We start from the raw sequence: 25,566 nt of genomic DNA on the forward strand, positions 1-25,566 counted from the left end.
TCCTCTCATTGTTTCTTTTCCTTTTGTTTCCTCCCCTCTCCTTGTTTCCCCTCATGTCTCCTCTCCTCTTGTTTCCTCTCCTGGTCTCCACTCCCATCATCTCCTTGTTTCCTATATTCTTTCCTCTCCTCTTCATTTCCCTCCTATTTCCTCTTCTCCTTGTCTCTTCTCCTCTCTCCTCAGAAGGAGTTAGTGAAGCCTTCCCTCTCACCCTCCTTCCTCTCCACTCCCTTCGCTCCCCCACCCTCGTCCCTCACCTCCACCATCTCGCTCCCGACCGCCCCCCTCTCCTCCTCCCCCCTCCTCACTCCCACATCCTCACCCCTCACCCCCACCATCTCTCTCCATCCTCGCCCTCCCCCTTCCTCATCCCTCTTCACTGCCTCCTTCCTGCGTCCGGCTCCTGGACCAATCAGAGCAAGCCAAGGATCGATACTCTTTGCTCCCTACTGATAGCGGGGTCGAGGGTGGGGAGTTGAATCGGCGACCTTTGACCTCTGACCTTCAGTTTGTTGAAGTAACAGAAGAGACATCAGCTCTGCCATCATGGCTGCGGGGATTCAAACCTGCGACCTTCTCATCTGACTGAAGGAGACTTGAGAGGACTGAACCTTCTCGTTGCTTTAACTAAACCAGACGTGAAGCTGAACACAACAGAGGCTGGAAAGTCCTCACACATCCTGCCTGGAAAACCTGGAAAGTCCTGAAAATGACAGAACTGTCCTGAAATTTCTAGAAAGCAATAAGTGGTCCTGGAGGAAATATATCAGTGTGCAGCTTTTTCTGTCGTCCTCATTTGTTATTTAAATGTTCCAGAGTCAAAACATCCAACTGGAAGAAGAAGAAGAAAAAACATTCAACTTGTGCATGAAACATAGAGAATAATTATATTTTTCTTTCTTTGACCTTTTTACCAAAACAAGAACCCCAAAGTACGTCGTCCCTCATGACAAGTGAGTCTTTGTGACAGCGTGAATCCACTGAGAAATACAGCTAGAGTTTGTTTTAATGTGCTTTGCTTTGACATTTTAAAAAAGAACCAGGATTCATAAGGAACAGCAATAACTCAATGGTACCTGAGACCGACACACAAAGGTGGTCAAGAACGTCTGGACTCGGTTCAGGTCTGTTTAGGACGGGTCTTTGGAGTTTGGACGGGGTTGTTTCTGTTTAAAAAAATCTCCTCTGAACACAGAAGCTCTTCTTCCTCCTGCTGGAGGAGCTAACCAGCACAAACCTGATGTCAGACGTCCTCCATCATGAATGAAAACTATAAGAATGCAAATGTCTTCATATCATATCAACTCTGGACCGTGATGCCACAGATGTCCCCTTCAGACGATCCTGCGTTCATGTTTGACTTGCTCCTAACATACAGCATCTCGAGCAGACAAACTTTGAAAGGGAGAAAGAGAAATTAAAGGATATGGCAGGCGGTATTTTATGTTTTTTAAATTGTCAACAAATCCCATGGAAAGAGCAAAAAAACAAAGGTCTCTCAAAACTTTTTGACCTCCCTATCCTCTGTTTCTCTTTACCAAAAATCCTCTAATGACGACGGAAATCTTTAAAAACGTAGTGCTGGCATGTTGTTTCTTTACACTGCCAGCCAGTTGTATAATTCTAGTGGACCCTAAATCCCTTTTGTTGTACGTTTTCATTCCAAGCTCATATACAAACACTTTGTCACACCCCCAAGGTGTTCTCACCGACGTACGAGGCGTCCTTTAGCATCTGTATGTGACACACAGCTATTTCCTGGGTACGTACGCATAACACATGGTTCCAGTTGTCAGTAGTAGAGGTTAGGTTTAGGCAACAAAACTACTTAGGTTAAAAAAAAAAGCATGTTTTGAGTTTAAGTAAGTATGTAACATGACATAAGTGCGTCATGCACCTAGGTATGTTGCGACACTATGTTAAAACAACACTGACTTTTGGTTTTAACAGGACACAAATGCACCTCCAAGTCTGAGGCCATGGTTCTCTGCCGAATTATGCTGGATTGCCCCCTCCGGGTTGGGGGTGAGTTACTGCCCCAAGCGAGGGAGTTCAAATATCTCAGGGTGTTGTTCACATGTGAGGGTAGGATGGAGAGTGAGATGGATCTGTGGTTTGGCGCGGCGTCTGCAGTGATGCACTTTTCCGGACTGTCATGGTGAAGAGGGAGCTGAGCTGGAAGTTAAAGCTTTTGATTTACTGGACCATCTACGTCCCAGCCCTCACCTATCGTCATGAGCTCTGGGTAGTGACTGAAAGAATGAGATTGTGGATACAAGCTGCAGAAATGAGTTTCCTCAGAAGGGTGGCTGGGCTCAGCCTTAGAGATAGGGTGAGGAGCTCGGAGTAGAGCCACTGCTCCTTCGCTTTGAAAGGGGTCAGTTGAGGTGGTTCCGGCATCTGATCAGGATGCCTTCTGGGCGCCTCCTGTTAGAGGTGTTCCAGGCACCTCCCACTGGTAGGAGGCCCTGGGGCAGACCCAGGACACACTGGAGGGATTACATATCTCGTCTGGCCTGGGAATGCCTTGGGGTCCCCCAGTAGGAGCTGGAAAGTATTGCTGGAAAGCAAGGCATCTGAAATACTTTGCTCAGCCTGCTGCCCCCGCAACCTGGCTTCAGATAAGTGGTTGAAAATGGATGGATGGATGAATGGATGGATGGGACACAAAACGGCTGTCTCCTGGGTTAAAGTCTGTGCTTGTTTGACACATCCACCTTTCTTGCTCTTTATACTACTTCATCTACATTAGGTTTACATTGAAGTTAGCTGAAAGCCTGTTGTGTCTGATAGAGAGAGTTCCTTCGGTGTTGGTATATGACGATCTGGGAATGAAAACAAGCTGAAAACAACGAGATCATCTCTAAAAAAAACTAAAACGTGTAATGTGTTTGTCATTGGTGATGTGTATCCCCTTCCAAAATCTCCAAAATGTTACCATCATGTCCTCGTGGTGGCTATAGCCCTGCCAAGGTGGAATAAACCAGAATTATCCTTTAATAGAATTCTGGAGCCCAAACTTGCTAAACTTTCTAAACTTTTAGTGTTAGAGGTCTGCTCCTTTTTTTTTTTTTTAACTCAGTAAAAACCCCAAACAATACGCCTTAACAGAAGTCATGGTTGGACCGTTAATTCAGGACAGTTTGTTGCTCGTTCTGGCCTCCTGCTGACTCAGCTTGCTGTATGTTTGGAACCAGAGTCTGAACTGAAGTACATGAACGCCTCCTCCTTATCTCTGATGTCCTCATGTCTGCCTCTTCCTGCTGTTGTCTCCACTGCCTGTGTGTTAAAGACTCACTCTGCAGTCTGGACCAGGCTACTTCCTGGTTTTACAGTGAAAAAGGCCTTTCGTCCTGACTGTTAGCCTGATGTGAACAATCAGTCTGTCAGTTTCAGTCTTCACCTTCCTGTTGTCGCTGAATCTGACCAGAACTTTCTGGAGTTTAAGACATCCGAACCACAAAACTTTTAGCACCAGGAGTCCGAGGAACTCTTTAAAACTTTGAACACATCACTGGAACTTTTCAGAACCTGCAACAGCAAAGGAACATTCTCCTTAAATAAGCTTATTCACTCGCAATGACGAACAACGAAACATAAACACTTCTCTGGTTGCTTTTTCTGTGCTCCGATAAGTTGTTTTACAGTGTATGTTGTAAATAAGTACCCAGAGCTTTGTCATGACTTTTAAACAACCACATGATCTGTCTGTCCAGTCAACACTTAGAGACATTACATGCTTTAGACTGGCCCCATCATTTCTCCTCTAGCGCCACCCTCAGGATAAACAGAACGGATAAATAAAACACAAAATAATCTCAACTCAAAAACAGCTTTTCTCTGAGCTTTTGACCATTGTTGTGTGTATTCTGTCGCTTTACACCCCACCTCTCTCAGTCTCTGTTTCCCACACTGTATACAGTGTATAAATATATATATTTTTAAACTATGACAGGAGCTTGTTATTATCTTGGACCAGGTTAAACTCCTATAATAACAGAGTGACTGTCGACATCTGAGAGCAGGGAAAGAAGTCAGTGGGTGAGTAAACACACGCAGCCCGAGGGTTTGAATCTGAGATTTTCTCAAAGAAAAAAATGTCACCTTTAAGTGGCGCTAAGTGTGTCACTACTCTGGCAGCTTTCATGGCTCCACTGACTCCTGTAATATTGAGACAAAATGGCAGCTCCTGCCCTGAGATGCCGTGACATTAATCAGTTCTGAATGACTGACATCCCTGCTGTCTGACAGAGTCACAAGTCATTGTGCTGCACCGGTAGGTCCATAACCACACTGTGGGAAACTGCAGGAGCAAGTGTTTGAACCAAAATATTATGAAAGATAGATATTTTTTTACATTCAGAAACAAATAAAACAGCATTGAGTCATCGAAAATAATGAAAAATAGAGACCACAGTGGACAGAATTGGATAATACTGTTGATAACGAATGGTTTTATTTGATATTTTGTCTGTACTGATTTGTTCAGACAGACTCTTCAGCATGACCTAACTATTCAAGTTCAAATTTAGTTTGCAGGAAATGGCAGCACTTAAAAAATGTGGTATTGTTATGAGTAGCGAGTCTGTGCATCTTGATGACTCGAGTACATTAACTCACGCTGCATTTTAGCAGTAATAACAGTGATGTTTGTGAGTTTGTCTTTCAGATATCAACAGTTGAATTTCCAATATGTCCGACAGATCAGCAAACCATTTTGGGTATGTGGGCTTCATATCATGTCATTCAAGCCCCACAAAGCCACTGGGACACTTTTGAATTAGCATATTTATTTTGAATATGTAGCCCAATTTAGCATTTTCTTTTTGATAAGTACGTATGGCATTGAAGAAATCTACAAAGACATTTTTGACTACTGGAGATTCCTTTTTATGCCTTCACGCCGGCAATAGCCTTGGCTGGAGGCATTATATTTTCAGGTTGTCTGTCCATTCGTATGTACTTACGTCCTATTCTTGTGAACACAGTATCTCAAGAACCCCTGGAGAATTTTTTTTTTTTCCAAATTTGGCACAACTGTGCTGTTGGACTGAAGTATGAACTGGTTACATGTTGGTGGTCATAGGACAAAGGTCAAGGTCACTGTGACCTCATCTGTCTCATTTTTGTGAATGAATGCCTTGAGGGAATTAATGCAAATTTGGCACAAACGTCCACTTGATCTCAACAATGAGCTGATTAGAATTTGGCGATCGAAGGTCAAAGTCAAGGTCAAGGTATTACCGCTACTAATAAGTGTTAAAAGGGCTTGCCATTCTCTTTGTCCTGAACCAGACTTGTGAGCTAGCTCCATTCGCTAAGGAAGATTATAAGATTTTGCTGAAAGCTAAGGGAAAAAAAAAACACACTTATTTGTGGATTTTTGAGTTGAGATTATTTTGGAACACAAACTGATCTTCCCTGCTCAACATCAGTATATTATTTGTCTGTCCATCACACTGGTATTTTGGGTGTAGTGACCACTGCGGCCTCTAGGGTGCACTAGCATTTCATTTGTATTTTTAGACTTCAGTGTGGTAAAATTAATATGATCAGGTGGTTGTTTGACAGTCATGAAAGAGCTTCACAGAACCAGGTGAAACCATAGAAAACACTGAAGAAACATGTTAAAGACGTGGAGCAAAAGATGATGTAACTGGACAATTTATCTTAACTGAGGGGGAGTCGCTTGTTTCGCTCTGAGATGAGTTAATTAAAGGGCAAAAAGTATTTCCTGTTGTTGGGTTGAATAACATTGTGTGTATTAAGGGTTATCATGTCCACCTCATCAGAAACTGGGGAGATATTAAGAGGAATATTGGGTTTCTCCATAATGATAACTTTTTAGCGCATTAGCTAACGTTAGCTTCGACAGCAAAACAAACTGGAGGAAACGGTTCAGGTGTTGTCCTCCTTTGTAAGATTGGTTTCCTGTGACATCATCCATCCACTGAGTGAGAGCATACAGGTCGGCCAGTCTGGTCCTGTTGGTCGGTGTTTACTTCTACGAGTAACATTCATGGTCCCAGAGAGTGAGCGACCTGACATGGTACGTTGGTAAATTCAGTCTGACGCTCTACACTAAAATGAGAGCCCTGTTGGTCGAAGAAACGGAGCATTATATTTCTACGTGGTTTCACAAATGGTTAAGTTAATCACACACTTCGAATGAGTATTTCTGAATGCGCCACTCCTACATTGTCTAAAACAAACTAACAGAACTTGCTAGCTAGCGCTAGCTAATGTCTGTGGAGAATTGTTTTGCCTCCAGCTAAGCCCCGCCCACCAAAAAACTTCATAATGTCTTCGTTTTTAACAGTCAAGGAACACCAGCCTTTAAGGACTGGACTGGAATAATCTGAAATATTAATAATACAAACAGAAAGAAACACTGGCGGTTGTTTTCTATGGTTTCAAATGGTGGGTGTTTTCCTGTCTGTCTTCCTGCCTCCTCCTGAAGAACTTGAAGCACCTCAGTCTTCCAATAATGAACAAACAGGTTTAAGGACATTATGTGTGTGTGTGTGTGTGTGTGTGTGTGTGTGTGTGTGTGTGTGTGTTTATCTATGCAGTATTTTGGTCTTACAGTGCAGCAGCTCTTATCGAGCTCATCAACATGTTAACCTGTAAAAAAGAAGACAACGTGTCAAATCAAATGTTGATGATGCTGATTTAACCTCCGCAACCAAGCTCTGAACTCTTCAACTGAACTTCCTCCTCTGTCCGATGATGTCATCATGATGCAATAATGTATAGATCAGCTGCTGCTTTCCTATTCGCTTTGCTTCCTTATCAGCAATACTGAGACCTGAGAGTCTTGATACTGGTCCAGAGTCTTGATACTAAGGCCTGAGAGTCTTGATACTGGTCTAGAGTCTTGATACTGAGGTCTGAGAGTCTTGATATTGGACCAGAGTTCTGACACTGGGGCTCGAGAGTCTTGATACTGGTCCAGAGTCTTGATACTGGGGCAAAGTCTTGATACTAAGGCCCGAGAGTCTTGACACTGGTCCAGAGTTTTGATACTAAGGCCCGAGAGTCTTGACACTGGTCCAGAGTTTTGATACTGAGGCCTGAGAGTCTTGATACTGGTCCAGAGTTTAGATACTGAGGCCTGAGAGTCTTAACGCTGGTCCAGAGTCATGTTACAGGGGCCTGAGAGCCTTGATACTGGTGCAGAGTCTTGATACTGAGGCCTGAGAGTCTTTATACTGGTCCAGAGTTATGATACTGAGGCCTGAGAGGTCTGAGAGTCTTGATACTGGTCCAGAGTTATGACACTGGTCCAAGTCTAGATCCTTGGGCAGAGTCTTGACACTGGTCTGAGTCTTGATACTGAGGCCTGATAGTTGTCAAACTGGTCCAGAGTTTTGATACTGGGGCAGAGTCTTGATACAAAGGTCTGAGAGTCTTGACACTGGTTCAGGTCTGGTTACAGGGTCCGAGGTGCAATACTGGAATAAAACAAACAGGGATTCACAGTTTGAACTGAAGAGTTATTTCTAGTCAACATGTGAAACTTTTAATTTCTGTTTGATCAGTTGAAAATGTCTTTGCTGAAAACTCAAGGTTGTGTGTGTGTGTGTGTGTGTGTGTGTGTGTGTGTGTGTGTGTGTGCGCATGTGTGTGAGTGCGTGTGTGAGTGAATGCGTGTATTCCCTCCATGCTTGGAATGAACCATGTGATTTAATCACTCTGCTTCCAAAATAAAAGCTCATCTTCCATCAGCCCCAGAGGAACATGCAAACAGTGAGTAATTCAAGTGTTTAAAGGAGCAGTTGACCCAAACTGCTGCACACTGGGCTCCACTCTGAACCAGACAGTAGGTCTTTTAACACCTCTGATATAGTGTTTAACTAGAAAGTTATTAATTTTGAACTTTTATCTTTCAGAAACTGTAAATCAAGTTCTAAAATTAAATCTGATCAAACTTTTATTTTTATTTCCACCAAAAATATAGGTTTTGGAATTGTGAGTTTAAACTGTGGTGACACGTCAGGTACAGTTTTCTGAGACTCTACACAACAAAAAGGCAAACAAGGTCAGACTAAGACAGTTCAACTTGTCTTCAAGATTCAAACCTTTCAGAGGTGATCTTGAAGAAGAAACGGAAAAACAGTTAAGAGATAAAAAAAATAAATAAATACAGATATTTTAGATTTCAGCTCAGAGCTGCTGTGTTCAGTCGTACTCAGATGTGTTAAAAGGTGACACTTCCTGCTTCAGAGAAACTCCGTCCACTTCTTCATGTACAGTATTTATTCTCTGAGCTTGTTTTTTTATGATGATGATGATGATGATGATGATAATAATATGCAAATGTGTCAGATTGAGATTATGTACCACTTCTCTCCTTATCATTTTATTTCTGTAACTTTGTTTTATTGTTTTCATTAAAAGAAAAAACTGCTGAACGTTCATCGACCCTGCATTTCCTTAAAGTAAGTTATTAGCTGGTGGGACTTTGACTCATTTCTGAGGCACTGACTTCAGTTTTACTGAATGAAAATCTGTCGAGTACTGTAAATTGACTTTGCTAAGTCCCACCCAGGGTCCGACAACAACACAGCTGTGCTCCATTGTTTCAGATTTCCTTCATTTTGAGGCTGGTTTTGTGGATTTGGAGCTAAATGTTGTGCCTGGGGCACGTCGTGTATTAATGATACTCATTACCTGGAGAGGTTGGAAAAAGATACCTTCCCTGTTCCAAAACCAAAATCAAACCCTGAAAAGTGTAGGGTTAGCTAGCTAGCTACTGAAGATATAGCCTACTGAATGTATACACATGCTGCTTTTGCTTTTTAATGATTATAACAGTGAAACAAAGACCGACCCTGCTGTACAGGAACCAGTGAAGGGAAGCAGGGAAACTTTGCTCATATTCAACCAGATGTGTGTCATCGCAGTGTGTGCAGATTAACATTGTTTAACTTCCCCAGGAGATCCCTGCCCGTCAGGCGGTGGAGGTCCGGGTGCTGGCAGTGGCACGGGGGCGAAACTAAACACTGTTCATCTGCACACACTGCGATGCCACACAGCTGGTTCAATATCAGCAAAGTTTCCCTTTAACCTCTGTTTTACAAAACAGGCAGGTAGGACAAAAAATCCTTGAATCCAAAGCAGGCGAAGTTAAAAAAAAACAGGGAATCAAACACAGAGATTGCTAGAAAGCTATGACACAAAGGAACAATGACGATCTGGCAGAGACATAGGGAGCAGGTGAGTAAGAGGTATCAAGTGTGGTTGATGATACTGTAGGTGGGAAACACAGGAAACTGCAATGACACAAGAGGCTGGTACTTCAAAATAAAACTGGAAATATAACAGAATCCAGAATGTTACACCAACAGCAAAACCAGTTGTGTTTTAGCGAGATGTTGCCATGGATCCATCAGATTTTTAGCCACCAAACCTCATCTCTGTTTTTGCTGCATGTCATGTCCACTAGAGGGCACTGGAACCAGATCAACATGGAGGACATTAGAAGGAAATCTGTCACTGTGGACAGTGTGGAGGGTTAATATGAAGAAAAGCTGCAAGAAACTGCAACTTCTGACCTTTTCTTCTTTGACAGAGAGAAGTTACACTCCCTGACACATTTACAATTAACACAGTAACTTTTTAACTGAACCCCAGCTGAACCAACATGTTGCACACACACACGGCCTTGGATGGAGAACACTGTGATGGTAAACAGCTCGCTCTCATCCTCCTCCCTCTTCTGGTAAATCAAAATCTGCAGAATGAGTTTTTCATAACAGCTGACAGTCTTGTCTGTTGTTGGTTTTGGTCTCATTTCAGGACACGAGAATAAATGTTCATGGTGAAACTTAAAGATTATTTTGGTACTAACAAAATCTACACCTGCTTCTGACTGCTTGTAGTGCTTGTGTAAATAAGATATTGCACATAAATGTTGCTTATCATGATTAGAGATTACAATTTTAATTCATATTGTGCTCTGTTATGTTGAGATGCCTTTGAAACACGTTAACTTAAACATGGCAAGAGATTAGAAATATAACACGTTTAGTTAAATTAGTTGGCATTTAGCAGATTTAAGCTTCAGATTTGGGTTCGTAAAAATGTGAAAGATACAAAACTGGGAAAGGCTCTTCTCTGAATAAATAGAATAAACCAGCGGCTTCCTCCTCTGCCCTCTTTACGCACCGCAGCCCCAAACTGCATGTCATTTTTGTTTAATTTATTTATCAGAGACGAGACGTGGGAGATGCAAACATTATTTCAAATTGAGTTTTGGTTCAATAAGACTTGTGGACCTGGGAAAGCAATTCGGCGTCTGTCTCCGCTCACACCAGCCAGACTGTCTTACATGTTGTTAAACTTAACGGTGGGTTATTGCCGACATCAGACTGCCTGTATTAAGATGTTTTAATAGTGGTTTCATTTTACAACAGAGACAAAGAATGCTGAGGTTGAGGGCAAACTGACAGAGGGGTCTCTCATGATGCAAGCAATGCGTTTGACTGCAGCAGAGAGTGACTGATCGGAGCCTCCTGTAGCTGTTGTGGTTTTTTGGTGTGTAAGTTTCATGTCCGACCATTTTTGTTTAATTTTTTGGACGGTTCTTACAACAGATGACACAGAGTTAACGGCACCTGTTACCTTCTCTTAGGCCTTTGATTTACCTGTTCCTGTCACACCATTGCTGACAGAGGGAAATAAAATGTATTCTAAGCCCCACTTCACCTTAAATAACTTCAATCACAGCGTCGGACAATTTTTTCTTTGTCTCTCTTTCTCTTTCTTTGTTTGCTCCATGCTTGCAGGTTGGACGTTACCGAGGTAGTGCGAAGGTTTTTTATCTGCAAATCTACTCACAGATTTACTCAAATTTCATGAGAGAGATGGTTTAAGTTTGCCATCATCTGAAGAGAAAGAAAAGCACTGTGTCAGTCTGACCTGAACAAACTGGTACCACTGACAGAACCGGACTGGTCTGGAAGCCTCTAACTGGTTTAATCTTTGACTGTACACTCGACGTTTCCTGCTCCGTGGAAATAAATGATCGGGTCAGTTAAAAGGTTGCTTCAGTGTCGTCCGGCTCGCACCTGTCATAAGCCTGTAAATCTTGACAGCGCCTCACACAGTGTACACAATGACTGACTTTCTGTGAGACGTCTACATGCCAGAAGGAAACCAAACAGTTGTGAGAGGTCAGTTTAAGGTGAGAACTCTGTGAGCCTCTTGGTGATGTTAATAATTAGAATCTTTCCCTGAGAAAGATGAGATATTATGGCTAACCTGACTTTAACTTAAGCTCCCAATTTGTGTGTTTTCAGCAGGATCACAGATCGCTTTTACCTTAAATCTAGACATTTTTCACAGCTGACCTCAGATGAGAGTTCACTCAGACCTGTATATTTAGTGCTTTAAGTAAAACCTCCAAATCACTTCTAACATCCACCTAAGTAACAGATGAGTTTGTGACCTTGAAGCATGAAGATAATCGTCAGTAAAAACAAACTCTATTAACACAAGTTTGGTGAGGTGCAACGTTTGAGTGCACAACACTTCATACAGTGATACAACTTTCTTTACATAAACTACCTTAACACTAAATACTTAAGTTGCTTGGACTTAACTTAGATATTTTTATGCCTCCGCACTGGCAATAGCTGTGGCAGGAGGTATTATGTTTTCTGATTGTGGGGCGTCGGTAGAGTAGTTGATAGTGCTGGCGCCCCATGTACAGAGGCGATGCCTCGCTGCAGCGGTTGCAGGTTTGATTCCGACTTGCAGTGCCTTGCTGCATGTCATCCCCCCACTCTCCCTCTCTCCCAATTTCACACTGTCCTTTCTGTTTCCCTCACTGTCCTGTCAATTAAAGGCAAAAAGCCCAAAAAATAGTCCTTAAAAAAAAAGAAGAAAAAATTCTGATTGTCCGTCTGTCCCACTCTTGTGAATCCAGTATCTCCAGAACACCCTGAGGGACTTGGCACAAACATCCACTTGGACTCAAGGATGGACTGACCTTTGACCACCAAATAGTGGTCAAAGCCACTGTGACCTTATCTGTCTCATTTTTGTGTACACAATATCTCAAGATAACATCAACATCTTGAGGGACTTTATTCAAATTTGGCACAAATTTGGACTCAAGGATGAACTGAGCAACATTTGGTGGTCAAAGGTCAGAGGTTAAGGTCACTGTGACCTCATCTGTCTCATTCTTCTCATTCAACGTGATATCTCAACATCTTGAAGCAGTTTCTTCAAACATCCACTTGGACTCAACAATAAACTGATCCGATTTTGGTGGTCAAAGGTCAAGGTTACTGTGACCTTGTATCCGTCTCATTCTCGTGGATGCATTATCTCAAGAAGGCCTTGAGGAAGTTTCGGCAAATTTGGCACAAACATTCACTGATGGAGCAGCTGATTGATGGTGGGGAGTCAGCTGATAGATCACATGATTCCTTTCTATGCAACCAATTGGTGAATCTCATTCAGGGCGCCCTATTTAAACTGCTCTGGCCTGCCTACTGTTGATGCTTCCTCTGCAAGCCGCTTTGCAACCCGCCTCCACCCCAGCTCCTCCTTTTGCATGCTGTGTCTGACTTAGCAATGTCATTTCTGTTTGTCATTGATGCTGCTCTGTTCTGTTCCCGGGGGTCTTTGCTTCTGCTCTCCCTGCCTTAGGCTTTCTATGTAGGCGCATGGAAGGGCAGAGAGGTGTGCTCTCTCTGCCTTCCGCTTTCCATGTAGGATGAGGCTTTCTGCGTAGGCCTGAGGAAAAGCAGAAGGGCCCCAGAACAGAGCCATACTGCCAAATATAATACTGCAAATGGAAATAAAATTTTCTTAGACTAAAGTGTTCCTGACTGAATTAGAATTTGTTGGTCTAAGGTCAAGGTCACTGTTATCAAATCTGTTATTTGGCATTCAGTGACATGCTTTTACATGCAACACAATACTCAAGGAAGACAGTTTGCCTACATTTTAACTGATGGGGGGCTCAGAGGGACCTGAATAATGGACAGGGGGGCACTGGCCCCAAAAAGGGTAGAGAACCACTGGTTTCATCAGCTTCCTGACACAGTTTGATTTGAGCTAACTCACAAGGCTTTAGAGTAAAACTCTATATTTTTAGAGCTTTGGGTCCCTCCCTTTTTCTTCATTTAGTCCCAATAATCTTCATGTTTAAAAGGGATACAGTGTTTTCCTCTGCTCTGCTGTCTTCCCGTCTATTTTGGGTGTAAAGTGTAGATTGCAACAAGTAGTTGCACTATAAGCACAGACCTTTGAGAGAAGGAGGAGGAAGAGAAGGGGTTGAGGAGGAGAGGTGGAGTTCTTTTGTCTTGTTTGGGATAAAGGAGGTGTGAAGCCTCAGAAAGGTCCATCAGAGAGACACTGACGACTGCTGCAACAGGAGTATGAACAGTATTTGAATTCAGAGATGTGAAGTATTTGCACTTATTGTAGCACTTATAGGCAGGAGAACTGTATTTGTACTTGTTGTAACAGAGATCATTTGTACTTGTTGTTGTAATATTGCCTATATATTGGTCGTTTTTGCACCAATTCTAATAGAACTTTGGCAGGGTAGTAACATTTCTAAATGTAGCTCTTAAAGTAGTTGCAGATTCAAGACAGGTCTTCTTTGCACATACATGGTCAGCCTGACTGTTAGCTGCTACAGTGGTTATTAAAGAACTTAGTGCAGACGCACAGTAGAAACCAGAGTCGAACAGTAGATTCCAGTAAAATGCAGGACTACGAGGAGTCAGTGTCATTCCTGGGGACCTGGGGCCCGTTCCAGAGGAGAGTCTTCTTCCTGCTTTGTTTCACCGCCATCCCAAGTGGATACAATCTGCTGTCCGTCATCTTCCTGCTGGCTACGCCCTCCCACCACTGCCACATCCCTGCCCACGCCAACCTGAGCCAGGACTGGATCCAGGCCAGCATCCCAGTACAGGTCAGAAATGGCTAGCTCAGAACTGAGTGATTCTGAAAGTTATAATTAAGTGGGAAAAAAATGATTGATTGATTTGAAATTCCATTTCCATTTCCAAGCATGTCCTCTAAAATGTGTCACTTCTCCAGAGCAACACACAGAAGTGTTTTCTGATCTGATGCCTCCATCAGCAGGATGACGTTATTCGCCTGTGACTTCCAAAACTGTTACAAATGATTGTTTTATGATGAGACAACATTTTGGTTACTGTTGGTTCAGTGTAGGGAGGGATCTGCCTCCGTAAGTTGAGGTTACATTTATTATCATGGTAACAATAAAACTGCAGAGGACAGTATCTTATTCCTTTGACCAAAATTCTGTCTTCCTGTCGGTTATGCATCTTGCATTTTTCCTAGCTGTTTGGGATAAGTAAGACCTAATAAGTAAAAAAACTAAGCAGTAAGTAGTTTTGGAAGAAAATAATGTCCTCATATGGGGACAGTGGTTTTGTTTTAATAGTCACAAGTGTGTAATAAACCATAAAACACTTTATTTCAGCATCTGTTGTGCAAAAACCAAATAGCAAACGATGTAATGTTTGTTCAGTGTTCTCTAACTCAAAGGGTTAGAGGTCACTGTTCAAGCCTAATGTGCTCACACCAAACGCAATGCGAATGTTCTTGCTGCCTTACTCGCACCAGTTTGAATGCTAGAATATTTAGTGTTGCCTTGCTTCATATGTGCAAATAACTTGCATCATACATGCACGACATTGAATGGATGAATGAACTTCCAGAGTACTCAAAATGAGTATTTCCTTGATATATCATATGTAACATTTTATTTCCAAAAACAGACTGAAAATGGATACTTTTTATTTTTTATTTATGAAGCGATAAAAAGAGATATCCAAAACTCACTCTGTGAAATCATTTGAGTTTAATTTGACAGCAAAATTTAGGAGTTTATTTTAGTTTGGATTTCTGTTCTGGAAAAGTTGAAAGTGCATATTTAATTAGATGATTCTGCATTCACACATTTAACATTAAATGTCATTATAGTATGTAATACAAATAATAATTATCTTTATATTTATTTATTTATTTATTTATACATACCCAATCGCATGCTGAGCCATAACACAGCTGATGTCTGAGTACAAGCTTTCGAAGGATTTCGAATACATGAAAATGGGGTCAGCTAATAATTGACAATACAGCTTTGGATCCAGGTTGTTATCTCAGTGCAGGTTAGAACTGGTCTACTTTGGACTGATGCGGTCTGCCTCCCCAGACTGTTAATGATGATGTTGTTTTCCTGTTCAGCAGGAGGACGGGCGGCTGGAGAGGAGCAGTTGTAGCCGGTATGAACTGGACCTGGTGCAGAACCTGTCTGCGCTGAGATACACAACCAGCCTGAACCTGATCCAGAACCTGTCGAGTCCAGATGTCCTCCTCTCCAACCTGAAGCGGGAGGGCTGTAAAGATGGGTGGAGCTACAGTTCTGAGTACTACCAGTCTACTGTAGTCAGTGAGGTACGGTGCTACTGCTGTTACCGCATCTACTAATGCACTTAGTTTTACTTTTACTGTTTTGACTGGCGACCCCCCACCTTCCTCCATCCACTGTTTGTCACTGTTTAGACTGTTATGTAAGAATCCAGTCGAGTCAGAATAATTTCTGTCTGTACAACACAGAGGGGTCGTGACCTCTCTCAGCAGCCACCAATCATTGACCCACCTCAAATAACAAAACTGGATTGGTGTCTCCTGCACTTACATGACAACTTCTGCAGCAACTAAATTCATGTTTGTGTTTGAGTAGAACTTATGCAGATTATTGTAATGTGCAACTACAAAGAAGATGTTGTGCTAAACTATATCACATATTACTTCTGACCAGGTTTTGACCTCTGAGCTCACTGGGAAAAGCCATAGAATTAAATATACTCGATGCTGCTGCACATGAGGATACATACAACACTAAATCTAGCTAGAACATCCTGGAATATCCAAGAAAAAAAAGAATTACATTTTCAGTATTTTGCTGAACTCTTAAAGTTTCCAAAGCTTTCCAAAGTTACATCTTTTGCGTTGTTGTGGCAATCTTTAGCCATTCTGCTTGGGAGGAACATACCTGTCGCAGCATGTTAGGTAATCGGCTGTATCAGTTAGACAGTCAATGGACTGTCTTTGAAAACGAGATTATAGTGAATGTAAATCTCGTGATGATGTCAAGTAACAACAGATGTTTACAAAAGGGGAATGCAAAGGTCACACACTTACAAACACATAGGAAGAAGAATGAAACAATATACAGTAAAATGTATCAATAACTTGTAAACCGACTGCCGAAGCAGTTTAGTCCGCAGATATCTACAACGTACATAGTTTATTGAATTAATACAGTGAAGGATTTGAGATCTATTTTATGTTCCCTTGTTGGAAGAGGTATTAACGTTTGTAATTCCTGTATTTAAGATTAAAAAAAGCACAGTATTTAAGGGCAGGCAGTGCATCTCAAACTAGAGGGCAACATGTAAATAAGCAACCAAATAAAATTAGTACGACTCATTTGACCAGGCAACTTTGGGTAACACTTCACTTGAAGGTATCTACATAAGAGTGACATGACACTGTCATAACTATGACATGAACCTGTCATAAACATTATGCACATGTCATAAACATTTATGACTGCTGTCATTAAGTGTCATTCATTTTTTGTAATGACAAGTTGACATTGTTTGGGTTGTCTTGATTATGACAACTTGACATTAATTAAAGTGACATTACCAGAAGTTGCCTTTGTCATGACAAGTTGACATTACGTTTGTTTGGGATGGCCTTATAATGACAACTTGATATTAACATAAAGACATCTTCTGGTAATGTCATCCTGGTTAATGTCAAGTTGTCATAAGGACAACTTCCAGTAATGTCATTTTGATTAATGTCAAGTTGTCATAATCAGAACAACCCAAACAATGTCAACTTGTCATTACAAAAACCAAATGACACTTAATGACAGCAGTCATAAATGTTTATGACATGTACATAATGTTCATGACAGTTTCATGACCATGTCATGTCATAGTTATGACAGTGTCATGTCACTCTTATGTAGATACCTTCAAATAAAGTGTTACCCAACTTGGTAATATAGATGATTAGGCAGAGGGGGCGGAGGCAATCCTTCAACCATATCCCCCACCACACAGTGATTTATGTCCTTTTACTCCTTTGAGGTAACTATCTAAAGTTCATCTCAGTTTGGTGCCAGTTGTGAGGCATTTCAAGGGTGGGCAACCAAACCTTTGGCACAGGAAGGTAACAAAAACAGCTCAGGAGAATGGCCAACGTTCCAGCCCCACTGATTTCTCTAAAAACAGGTATTTGCACATGTATACAGAAAATGTAGGCAACGCCCGAGAAGTATTGTCCAATCAAGTTTGAGCTGCAGGTGAACAGTCCATGTGGAGAGCAAAAGACGTGGAATCGCTGAGATGCCTCCCTGAATGTAGCACAAAGCTTTAGAAATCGTCCTTTCCCGTCTGCTATCGCTTATCTTAACTAGCAGTGACCACTGATGTCTATGATTTACCCCTGACAGTGTGCGATACTGGATTTTGTGTGTTATATGTCGTCTGTTTTGTTGTACTCATGACTACTCTCTGTATCTCAAATTGCCCCTCGGGGACATTAAGTTTTACCTTACCTTACCTTATGCAGTCCCTGAACCCATCGGCTATTGTCTGACAACGTTACAGTTTTTTTTATTAACTTTTAAAAAGTCATTTATCTCCATTTATATGCAAAGATTAGCCAAAATGACAAGACATGGAAGAGAAAGTCTTGGCCAAATATCTGTAGGCTACACTGGAACAACCAAAATATTGGCCATCGCCCCCAGAAGCTTATCACTGTCAGACCAAAAGCTGGTGGGTTTTGAGATTGATGCTCCACCAATAATAAGCAACTTGGAGGCTGTTAAAACTAACGGTCAGGACAGGAAGAGACCAAATAGAGGAGGACTGATCTCTGGGCTGTTTTGTTCCAATGTTTTCCAATTAATGTCTGTTTTACATTTGTTGGTTGCATTACCAGGTTGGCTTTATATTCCAGTCTACAATGAATGTTTTGTTCCAGTTTATATTTCCATGTCTGCTGCAGAGTTCCCATTCATTCTCTGTCTTCCAGTTTAATCTGGTGTGTGACGACCAGTGGAAACAGCCTCTGACCTCTCTCGTCTACTTCCTGGGAGGACTGTTCGGATGTTTCATCTCTGGACAGATCTCTGATCGGTACTTTTCAGCTCCAGTTCAAATTGTTTTCTGTAGCTGCTCCTCTTAGCTGCTACAGAGTTAGCAGGGGTAAAACGTTTTACAAAGTATGTCTGGCAGTTAGCTGTGAACTAACCTAGCATTGATCAAAAAGATGAAGGATTGCTACATGTCATGGAAAAAGGAAATGTATAGCTAAAACTCAGCAACATAATTTTGAATTTCCATTAGCTGACAGGCCAAAAATCTAAAGACCTAGCTCTCATGGTTTGCCGTAAACTTGGGAGACCAATATGCTAGCTTCCAACAACGCTTTCCCATTCCAGTGTCTCGTCTGTGACACTAATTTCTGTTGTATTTCTACCTCAGGTTTGGCAGGAAGCCTGTACTGTTCGGTGCCCTTGCCATGCTGAGCATCTTCAGCAGTGCCTTGGCCTTTGCTCCATCCTGGCCCGTCTTCACCATACTCTTCTTCTTGCTGGGAATTGGTCAGATCACCACCTTCATAGTTGTGTTTGTACTGGGTATGTTTTTTTCATTTTCAGGATACTGTGACTTCTGACATTTGTCCTCCTCTCCACTGGTTGTGCGCTCTAGTGTTGTTCTGTTGTTGACTCTGTTCACACCAATCTTCTTCTATGCTTTTGCCTTGTATACAGACAAAGCCTTTCAATCCCAAAGATAAATCATTACAACCAAAGTGAAGCACCAGTTTTGTTTTGAGAGGGCTTTTCATGCCAACAAATATTAATGCTTTTTTTAAATGCTGACAAATGAGGATGGGTATCATTTAAAAAAATGACAATACCAGTACCCTTAAAGTGATATTAATATCAATACAGTAATTCATTTGACACCTTTTTTCTACTTCATCGGATACCTGTCATCTAATTGGAGGCATGTAGTTGTGTAAAATGCCAATCGGGCGTATAGTATAGCTTCCTAACGTTTTGGGTCAGGGCATCATTGGATTCTTCTTAATTCATTTGCATTTTAAAGACAAATCACACCAAAATTCAACCATTTTCTTGTTTTAAACCAAAAAAAAAAAAAAGGTCATTTTACTCTTCTTTTTTCGTCTGTCAACAAAAAATAAATAGACCCCGTGCCTTCATTTTTCCTTTTTGGTTTAATATGACAAAAACAAACCAAAAAAAACGTGACTTCCATTTTTCATCTCCAAATGAAAAAGGGAAAAGGAGTTGCCAGAAACCCCAAATGAACTGCTTTGGATTGGTTTTTGTCTTTTTTTAATTCTGCAACAAAAAAGGAAAAACAGCTCGGTTGAGTTTTGGTTTGGTGTGTTTTAAAATTACAAATGAATTACGAAGTATCTGATGATACCTGGACTGTTTTGGTGGCATCTCTGGCACACTGAACTGTCAACTCCGTCAAATACAACACGCTCAACTTCACCATACCACAGACTGTATGGGTTGTAGCTGCTGCTGTAGCCAACCAATCACACACCCCATTAAATCGAAGAACACTTGCAGTAATTAGCTGGTTTCATTTGAATGAAGATGTCTCAATAGTTCTTGTTACTGGGTCATTTCAGTCAATACTATTACTGCTACTACTATACCATAATTATTTCAGCCTTGACAACAGAAACTGTACCGACAAAAAGGTCATAGTATCATTCCCTGATACTTTTTATAATGTTTCCTCAACAGGTTCAGAGATCTTGACCGGTTCGACCAGAGTTCTCTTCTCCAGCCTCTGCATGCCTGAGGTCTATGTGTTGGGTACAATGCTGCTGCCTGTCACTGCCTACGTGGTCAGGAGCTGGAGACACCTTTCACTGACCATGGCTGTGCCAGGCCTGGTCTGTATCCCCCTCTGGTGGTAAGATGACCTCAGTACATGTGCAGTACTTTATCAATTGGTGTGCAGGTGACATTTTTATGACAGGAAAAGATATCCAGCTGTGGGATGTTGCCTCTGCCTTCTACTTTGTGCTTTGATGTATTACAAACAAAGTTCTTTGTTCAGACAGTCAAAAGAGACAGTACAATAAAATAACTGTTGCTGTGATAACTAGTGCAGTGCAGTGTTTTCCCACCCACACAGTGACTGAGGAATAACCCTCTTAAGGCCCAGATACACCAAACTGACATCAACGAACTAGTGGTGACAAAGACCAACTGTTGCATTGCCTCAGGCATTGCATTGTCTCCACCAAAAAGTTGTACTGAACACACTGCAAAGACTACAGCCAATAGCCAACTAGCATACACGTTCTGTGCCTGAGTGAGAGGAAATAACTTTCCCCACTAGAAAGCAGCGTTAGTCTGTACTTGTCATTCAAAAAGGGGAACCAGAAGACCAACAGACCGGATTCAAGATGCTAGTTAGCCAGTTAGCACATTAACAACATAACCCAATGTTTAAAGAATAATGGATATTTACTGTGCACTAGCAAACAATGTTGCCAAGAAGTGCACCCTGTGTTTTGCAACCTGCAAAATGCTTTCTGTGTGATCGGGGCCTTACCTTGTGTAAGAACTTTGCTTAAATCTCATAACCTCCTCACTTAAGTTTGTTTTCTTTTCTCATTTCCGTTTCTCTTCTCATACACTGAGCTGAATTACCAATCAGTTGATTTCATTCAGCAAAGAGGATCTGCCATCTCCAATGCCAACTCAAACATGCTGAATCGGCCATAGAAAAGCAGTCAAGAGCCAACTAGTGCCAACAGTGCTGGACACTCAACAAAAAATAGCGCGAGAGACATTCACTGCCAGCCTGACATTGACCAAAAGCCAACCCTTGACTTGGTGTGTCAGATCCCTTAGGGAATACCTTAGTGCATGTTTAAAGTGCAGCTTAACACTCGTTTTAGCTTTACCGTGCCCCCCTGCACATACTCAAAACATTCATTTAAACCCAGACCAAAGGCACAAGGTCAGTGCCTTGTATTTTGGTGCATTGAGGACATTTTCAGAGCTTCTCAGAGAATTTTATGACCTGTGTGGACTCCTTAATCATTCCTACCATAGCTTGATGAAGTCACACACAGACGGATGAACCAGGATGATCTAGACTCCTTCCCCAATCTTCACCAAAACATTTTCCACTCTCTGTAAACCAGGCTGATTCCAGAGTCTCCTCGCTGGTTGGTGTCTCATGGCCGTTTTCAGGAAGCAGAACTCCTGCTGAGGTCCGCAGCTCTCGAGAACCAAGTGGAGGCTCCATGTGTCATCTTCCCCTCAGCCAATGTAAGAACCTTAAACCTCAGCCTTGATCGACACACTTACCCTAAAGGACAGCGAACATTGTGCTGTAATCTCTGTCTGTCCACAGTCTGAAAAAGCAAAAAGCAAGAAGGCAGAGTCCCCCAGCTTCCTGGATCTGTTGAGGACAGCAAACATTCGACATTTAACACTTATTCTGTGGCTCATCTGGTGAGTTGAGGCACTTTTCAATTGATATAATTTCCCCCAGAAATCCTTAACTTTCTTGTTTCCTCCTTGCTAGTGCTCATAATAGCAAGGGTGATAGGTTCATCCACTGCAGTCTCTAGAGGGCGCTAACATTTAAGTTTGATTCTTTTGTTTTTTTGCAGGTTTTCTTTGAATCTAAGCTACTTCGGACTGTCCTTCAACATGTCTGGACTCTACGGCAACCCCTTCCTGAACTACTTCCTGTCGGGGGCTGTTGAGCTGCCAGCATACTTTGCTTGCTGGCTGGCGGCACGCAGTCTTCCTCGCCGCTTGTCGTATACCTGCTTCACCCTGATGGGGACGCTAGCTCTGTTCCTCATTCAGATCACGCTGAACAGTGAGTACGACCAGCTGTAATCCTTTCTTTGTGACTGTATTCATCATGTTGAAAAACTCGAAACAATGAACCATTTTCGGAACAACTGATTGTTCACTAAGCCCCACCCCTTTACTTAACATTGCTATGCCTGACAAGGATTTCTGTTCTTGCACAGCACACAAAGTTAACAATGATAACAGCTGCAGATTAACCACTGAAATAACTTAACGTGTAGCTAATAAGGGTTTTTTCTTGAGTGCTTAAGGAGTGTTTCCTCTCCCTTATCACTAACATATAGCACACCTCTCCCCCGCAGGTTATCCATCTGTCACCCTGACCCTGGTGCTGCTGGGTAAATTCGGCATATTGGCTGGCAGCGGGATGTTGTACGTGTACACTGGTGAGCTGTCCCCCACGGTCATCAGGAGCACTGTGATGTCCTCTTGTGCCATGTTTTCCAGACTGGGGTCGTCTGTTTCACCTTACCTGATGCAGCTGGGTGAGACCTTTCACTTCATCATATAGAATAAAGTAGCAGTACAATACCAGCTGAAGTAACAGCTGTGAGGCTGCCCTTCTGATGCATTCAGGTTTGGCTTTTAAAGGGTCAGTTCACCCAAATGACTAAAGTTTTTCTAGGTGTCCTCAGTTAAACCTTAAGATACAGATAGTTTTGGTTTTATCTGGTGAGGTTAAGAGAAACTTGTCTGAATTTTTATTCCTCCGCGCTGGCGATAGCCATGGCCATAGCCATTAGTAATGAGTGGAACTTCAAGCATTTAAAAATATATACTAATTTCGACCGGGTTATGTGAAAGGCATATATTCTAATCCTCATTTGTAGAAAAAAAAAGCGTCACAGAGCGTCGTTCCTGTGGGCTACAGCAAAACTAAACCCCTGAGCTTGCCTGAGAAGGACTAAATGCACAAACCTGCTATTTTTAAATATCCCATGGAGAGAGACTCTCACTGCAGCCTGTTTTATTTTGTTCTGAAAATGTTGGCGTGCAGCCTCGTTCTGTGGACGATAAACAAGGCGCAGACTGATAACAGAGGAAATACAGTGAGTGACAAAGTGAAGCACTCATGTTTTTACAGACATGAATGTAAACTGTAAGAGAAACCTGACTGATATGTAGAGGCATACAGCCATGAGGCGGAAATTCTAGTTTATTATTGTAACTCGGATTAATTCAATGCTCATAAAGTTCTGTCTTGTTTTTGTTCCAGCTGTGTTCTATCAGTTCCTGCCGTGGATCATTGTGGGTTCTCTGTCACTGCTCAGTGTTCTAGTCTGCGTTCTTTTGCCCGAGACCTTCAGACAGCCGCTGCCCGACACCATCCAGCAGATGGCGGTCACACAGGGGTCAGTCATATCCACCTGAACATTGTGATGCAAATGTTTAGCATAGGAAAAAGTATACAGTCTACGAATCTGACTATGGATCTTTGAAATGCAGTGAAAAAATTGATTGCAATTCAAAGATACGGACTTATTCTGTGTTATTTGGTCAGTTTTAGATATGATACAGAGAAGTAGAAGCGTGTCTCCAACATGACATCAGAGTTTTAAATAGGTGCAACAACACAAAGTGTAGACGAAAGAACAAAGAAAGCACCTGGCAATGAAGAACCAAAACACAAATATGTGTTCAAAATATCTATGAGAGGCAAATATGCTTATTTTAGTCACATATCCGTCTCAAAAATGTTTTAAAAAAATCTAAGACAAACACTTGACAACAGAATGAAAAAACATTGTGTATGCGCAGCCTACATAATGCAACTCTCTTCATCTGGCTTCCAGGTTCAGGTGGCCGTGGGCCTCCACACCGCCTTCAAAGGATGATGGGAAATCTGCTAAAGACCAGACTAGTGCACCTGAGGTCATCTGCTCGACTCATCTATAAGACTCCTGACACAAAAACGAATACAAACAAAACTACAGATGGCACTGAAACTGCTGGAAAACACCAAAACAAGTGTAGAACTGACGAACAAGACACTTTATGGATGGAAATTGTCTCTGCTGTAGCCTACAGCACTGAGACAAAAAAGAAACATTCATAGAAAATAAAGAGTCACACCAATGACTGTAATCTGTAGTTAATATGAAGAAGATCTGAATATGTATACTGTACAGTCTCCAGGTGGTAAGGTGTATTTTTGCTCCTGTAGCAGCAGCAACACAAAATTCAGAACTGTTAATAAAAACTTTTAGTTGTGTATATAAAGACTGTGTCGTTTGGTGTCTACCAGAATGATTCAGAGAAACCTGTGGATGTGTAAATATGTAATGTGATAAATGATTTAATAAAGAATTAATAAATAAATAATTTAAAGCTCTTTATATTTATTGTTTATTTATTATTCAGTTGACTTTGTGTTTTCATATGTGAAGTTTATTGTTTTTATTTGAACATGAATCTGATTTTGAATGTCACAGTGGTCTGAACTGGACAGGGCGTGGCCTGTCTGGCCGTGGCCCCGCCCCGGATACACGACGCCAGTTTATAAAGCTAGAGCCACGCAGTGAATCACCGGAAACGAGTCAGTCAGTCCTTCAGAATAAAAGCAAGGAGAAAATTAATTTTTACAAAATATATTTTTTCCAAACAGAGATGCTTCAAAATAATCTTGGAAAATAACACAGTGAATTTGGACAGAGAATATGCTGAAATTATTGGGAAACGTTCCTCAGACATTTGACGTTTTTGGCCATTGGTCTATCCCAAAAGTTTGGCTTTCTTTACAAAGGCTGTTACAGCCATGCAGGCCTGCTATAATGTGACAGCAGTTTATTGGTTTATTCAACACAAACAGTGCACATTAATAAGCATTAATGTAAATGTTAACCAAGAGGCAATTTGTTTTTTGTTTTTATCGGAAGTACCTGGACAGACGTTATATAGTGAATTGAAAAACAGAATATATTTGATCAATCATAATTAATTATAATTATTGCAAAGTTTTTGAGAGCATTTATAAACATTTAGAGCAATAATAAAAAGAGAAGAGGATATTAATGTTATTTAGAAAAGCATAACACAGAATAAGCCTATACTACAAAGTCATGTACAATTTAAAACATGTAGCCTAATGCACGGACATATAACACAATACAAGGCTACAAAGAAATGAAACGGGGAATTAATGTTAATAGAAATATGTACTAAATAAGACAACACAGCTGCATTGTTAGACTCTAATTACCACATGCAAAATAGAAGCACAGACATAGGACAAATAAGACATATAATATTACAGCAGCAAAGGAAAAGTACAAACAGGAAGCATCAGTAGAAAAAAAAATAAAGTACACAGCAATATATTTATATATAAGTACATAAAGTAAGTAAACTGTACAAAAACAAAGAGCAGTATAATAACCAAACAGTATAAAACACAAGGCAATATAACAAGGAAGCATCAAAGAGAATCAGAATATAATAAAGACAGACTGAATGAGTGATTTTACATTCTTGTTAAAAATTATTATTATTAAAATTTCTAATTATCAAAAATAAAAGCAAGATATAATAATAAATAGACAGGCTGAGTGTCAGAATTGACATTATTGCACATAATAGAAAGCATATAC

The 25,566-nt window shown here is 41.3% G+C and overlaps 2 protein-coding genes across 4 annotated transcripts in view; both read left to right on the forward strand.

The window, feature by feature from the left end:
- znf385b (zinc finger protein 385B) overlaps positions 1–8,417 on the forward strand; it is an 86,054-nt gene extending 77,637 nt beyond the window's left edge. The window contains exon 11 of one of the 2 annotated variants that reach the window (XM_078174644.1): positions 187–8,417. In XM_078174644.1, coding sequence (XP_078030770.1) covers positions 187–453 — 267 coding nt within the window. In that variant the 3' untranslated portion in view covers positions 454–8,417. Of the gene's footprint in view, positions 1–183 lie in introns of both variants that reach the window. The other variant, XM_033617023.2, reaches the window with a different exon arrangement.
- Positions 8,418–13,347: 4,930 nt separating this feature from the next.
- Positions 13,348–24,315, forward strand: LOC117251580 (solute carrier family 22 member 4-like). Of its 2 annotated transcripts, none has more exons than XM_033618040.2 (11): positions 13,348–13,939; positions 15,244–15,453; positions 18,118–18,221; positions 18,570–18,724; positions 19,877–20,048; positions 21,295–21,421; positions 21,507–21,607; positions 21,769–21,983; positions 22,282–22,464; positions 23,196–23,331; positions 23,773–24,315. In XM_033618040.2, the coding sequence occupies exons 1-11, from the start codon at positions 13,730–13,732 to the stop codon at positions 23,873–23,875; spliced, it is 1,716 nt and encodes a 571-aa protein (XP_033473931.1). In that variant the 5' UTR covers positions 13,348–13,729; the 3' UTR covers positions 23,876–24,315. The 2 variants fall into 2 exon arrangements, with proteins under 2 accessions (XP_033473931.1, XP_078030767.1); XM_078174641.1 differs by having other exon boundaries at positions 15,247–15,453.
- The last annotated feature ends 1,251 nt before the right edge of the window (positions 24,316–25,566 follow it).

Source organism: Epinephelus lanceolatus, chromosome 14 (assembly GCF_041903045.1).
Source record: "Epinephelus lanceolatus isolate andai-2023 chromosome 14, ASM4190304v1, whole genome shotgun sequence".
NCBI lineage: Eukaryota > Metazoa > Chordata > Actinopteri > Perciformes > Serranidae > Epinephelus > Epinephelus lanceolatus.

Coding starts and splice junctions, on each gene's coding strand:
- LOC117251580 (XM_033618040.2), top strand. CDS start 13,730: ATGCAGGACTACGAGGAGTCAGTGTCATTCCTGGGGACCTGGGGCCCG. Junction 13,940..15,243: donor AGGCCAGCATCCCAGTACAG/GTCAGAAATGGC, acceptor TTTCCTGTTCAG/CAGGAGGACGGGCGGCTGGA. Junction 23,332..23,772: donor CAGATGGCGGTCACACAGGG/GTCAGTCATATC, acceptor TCTGGCTTCCAG/GTTCAGGTGGCCGTGGGCCT.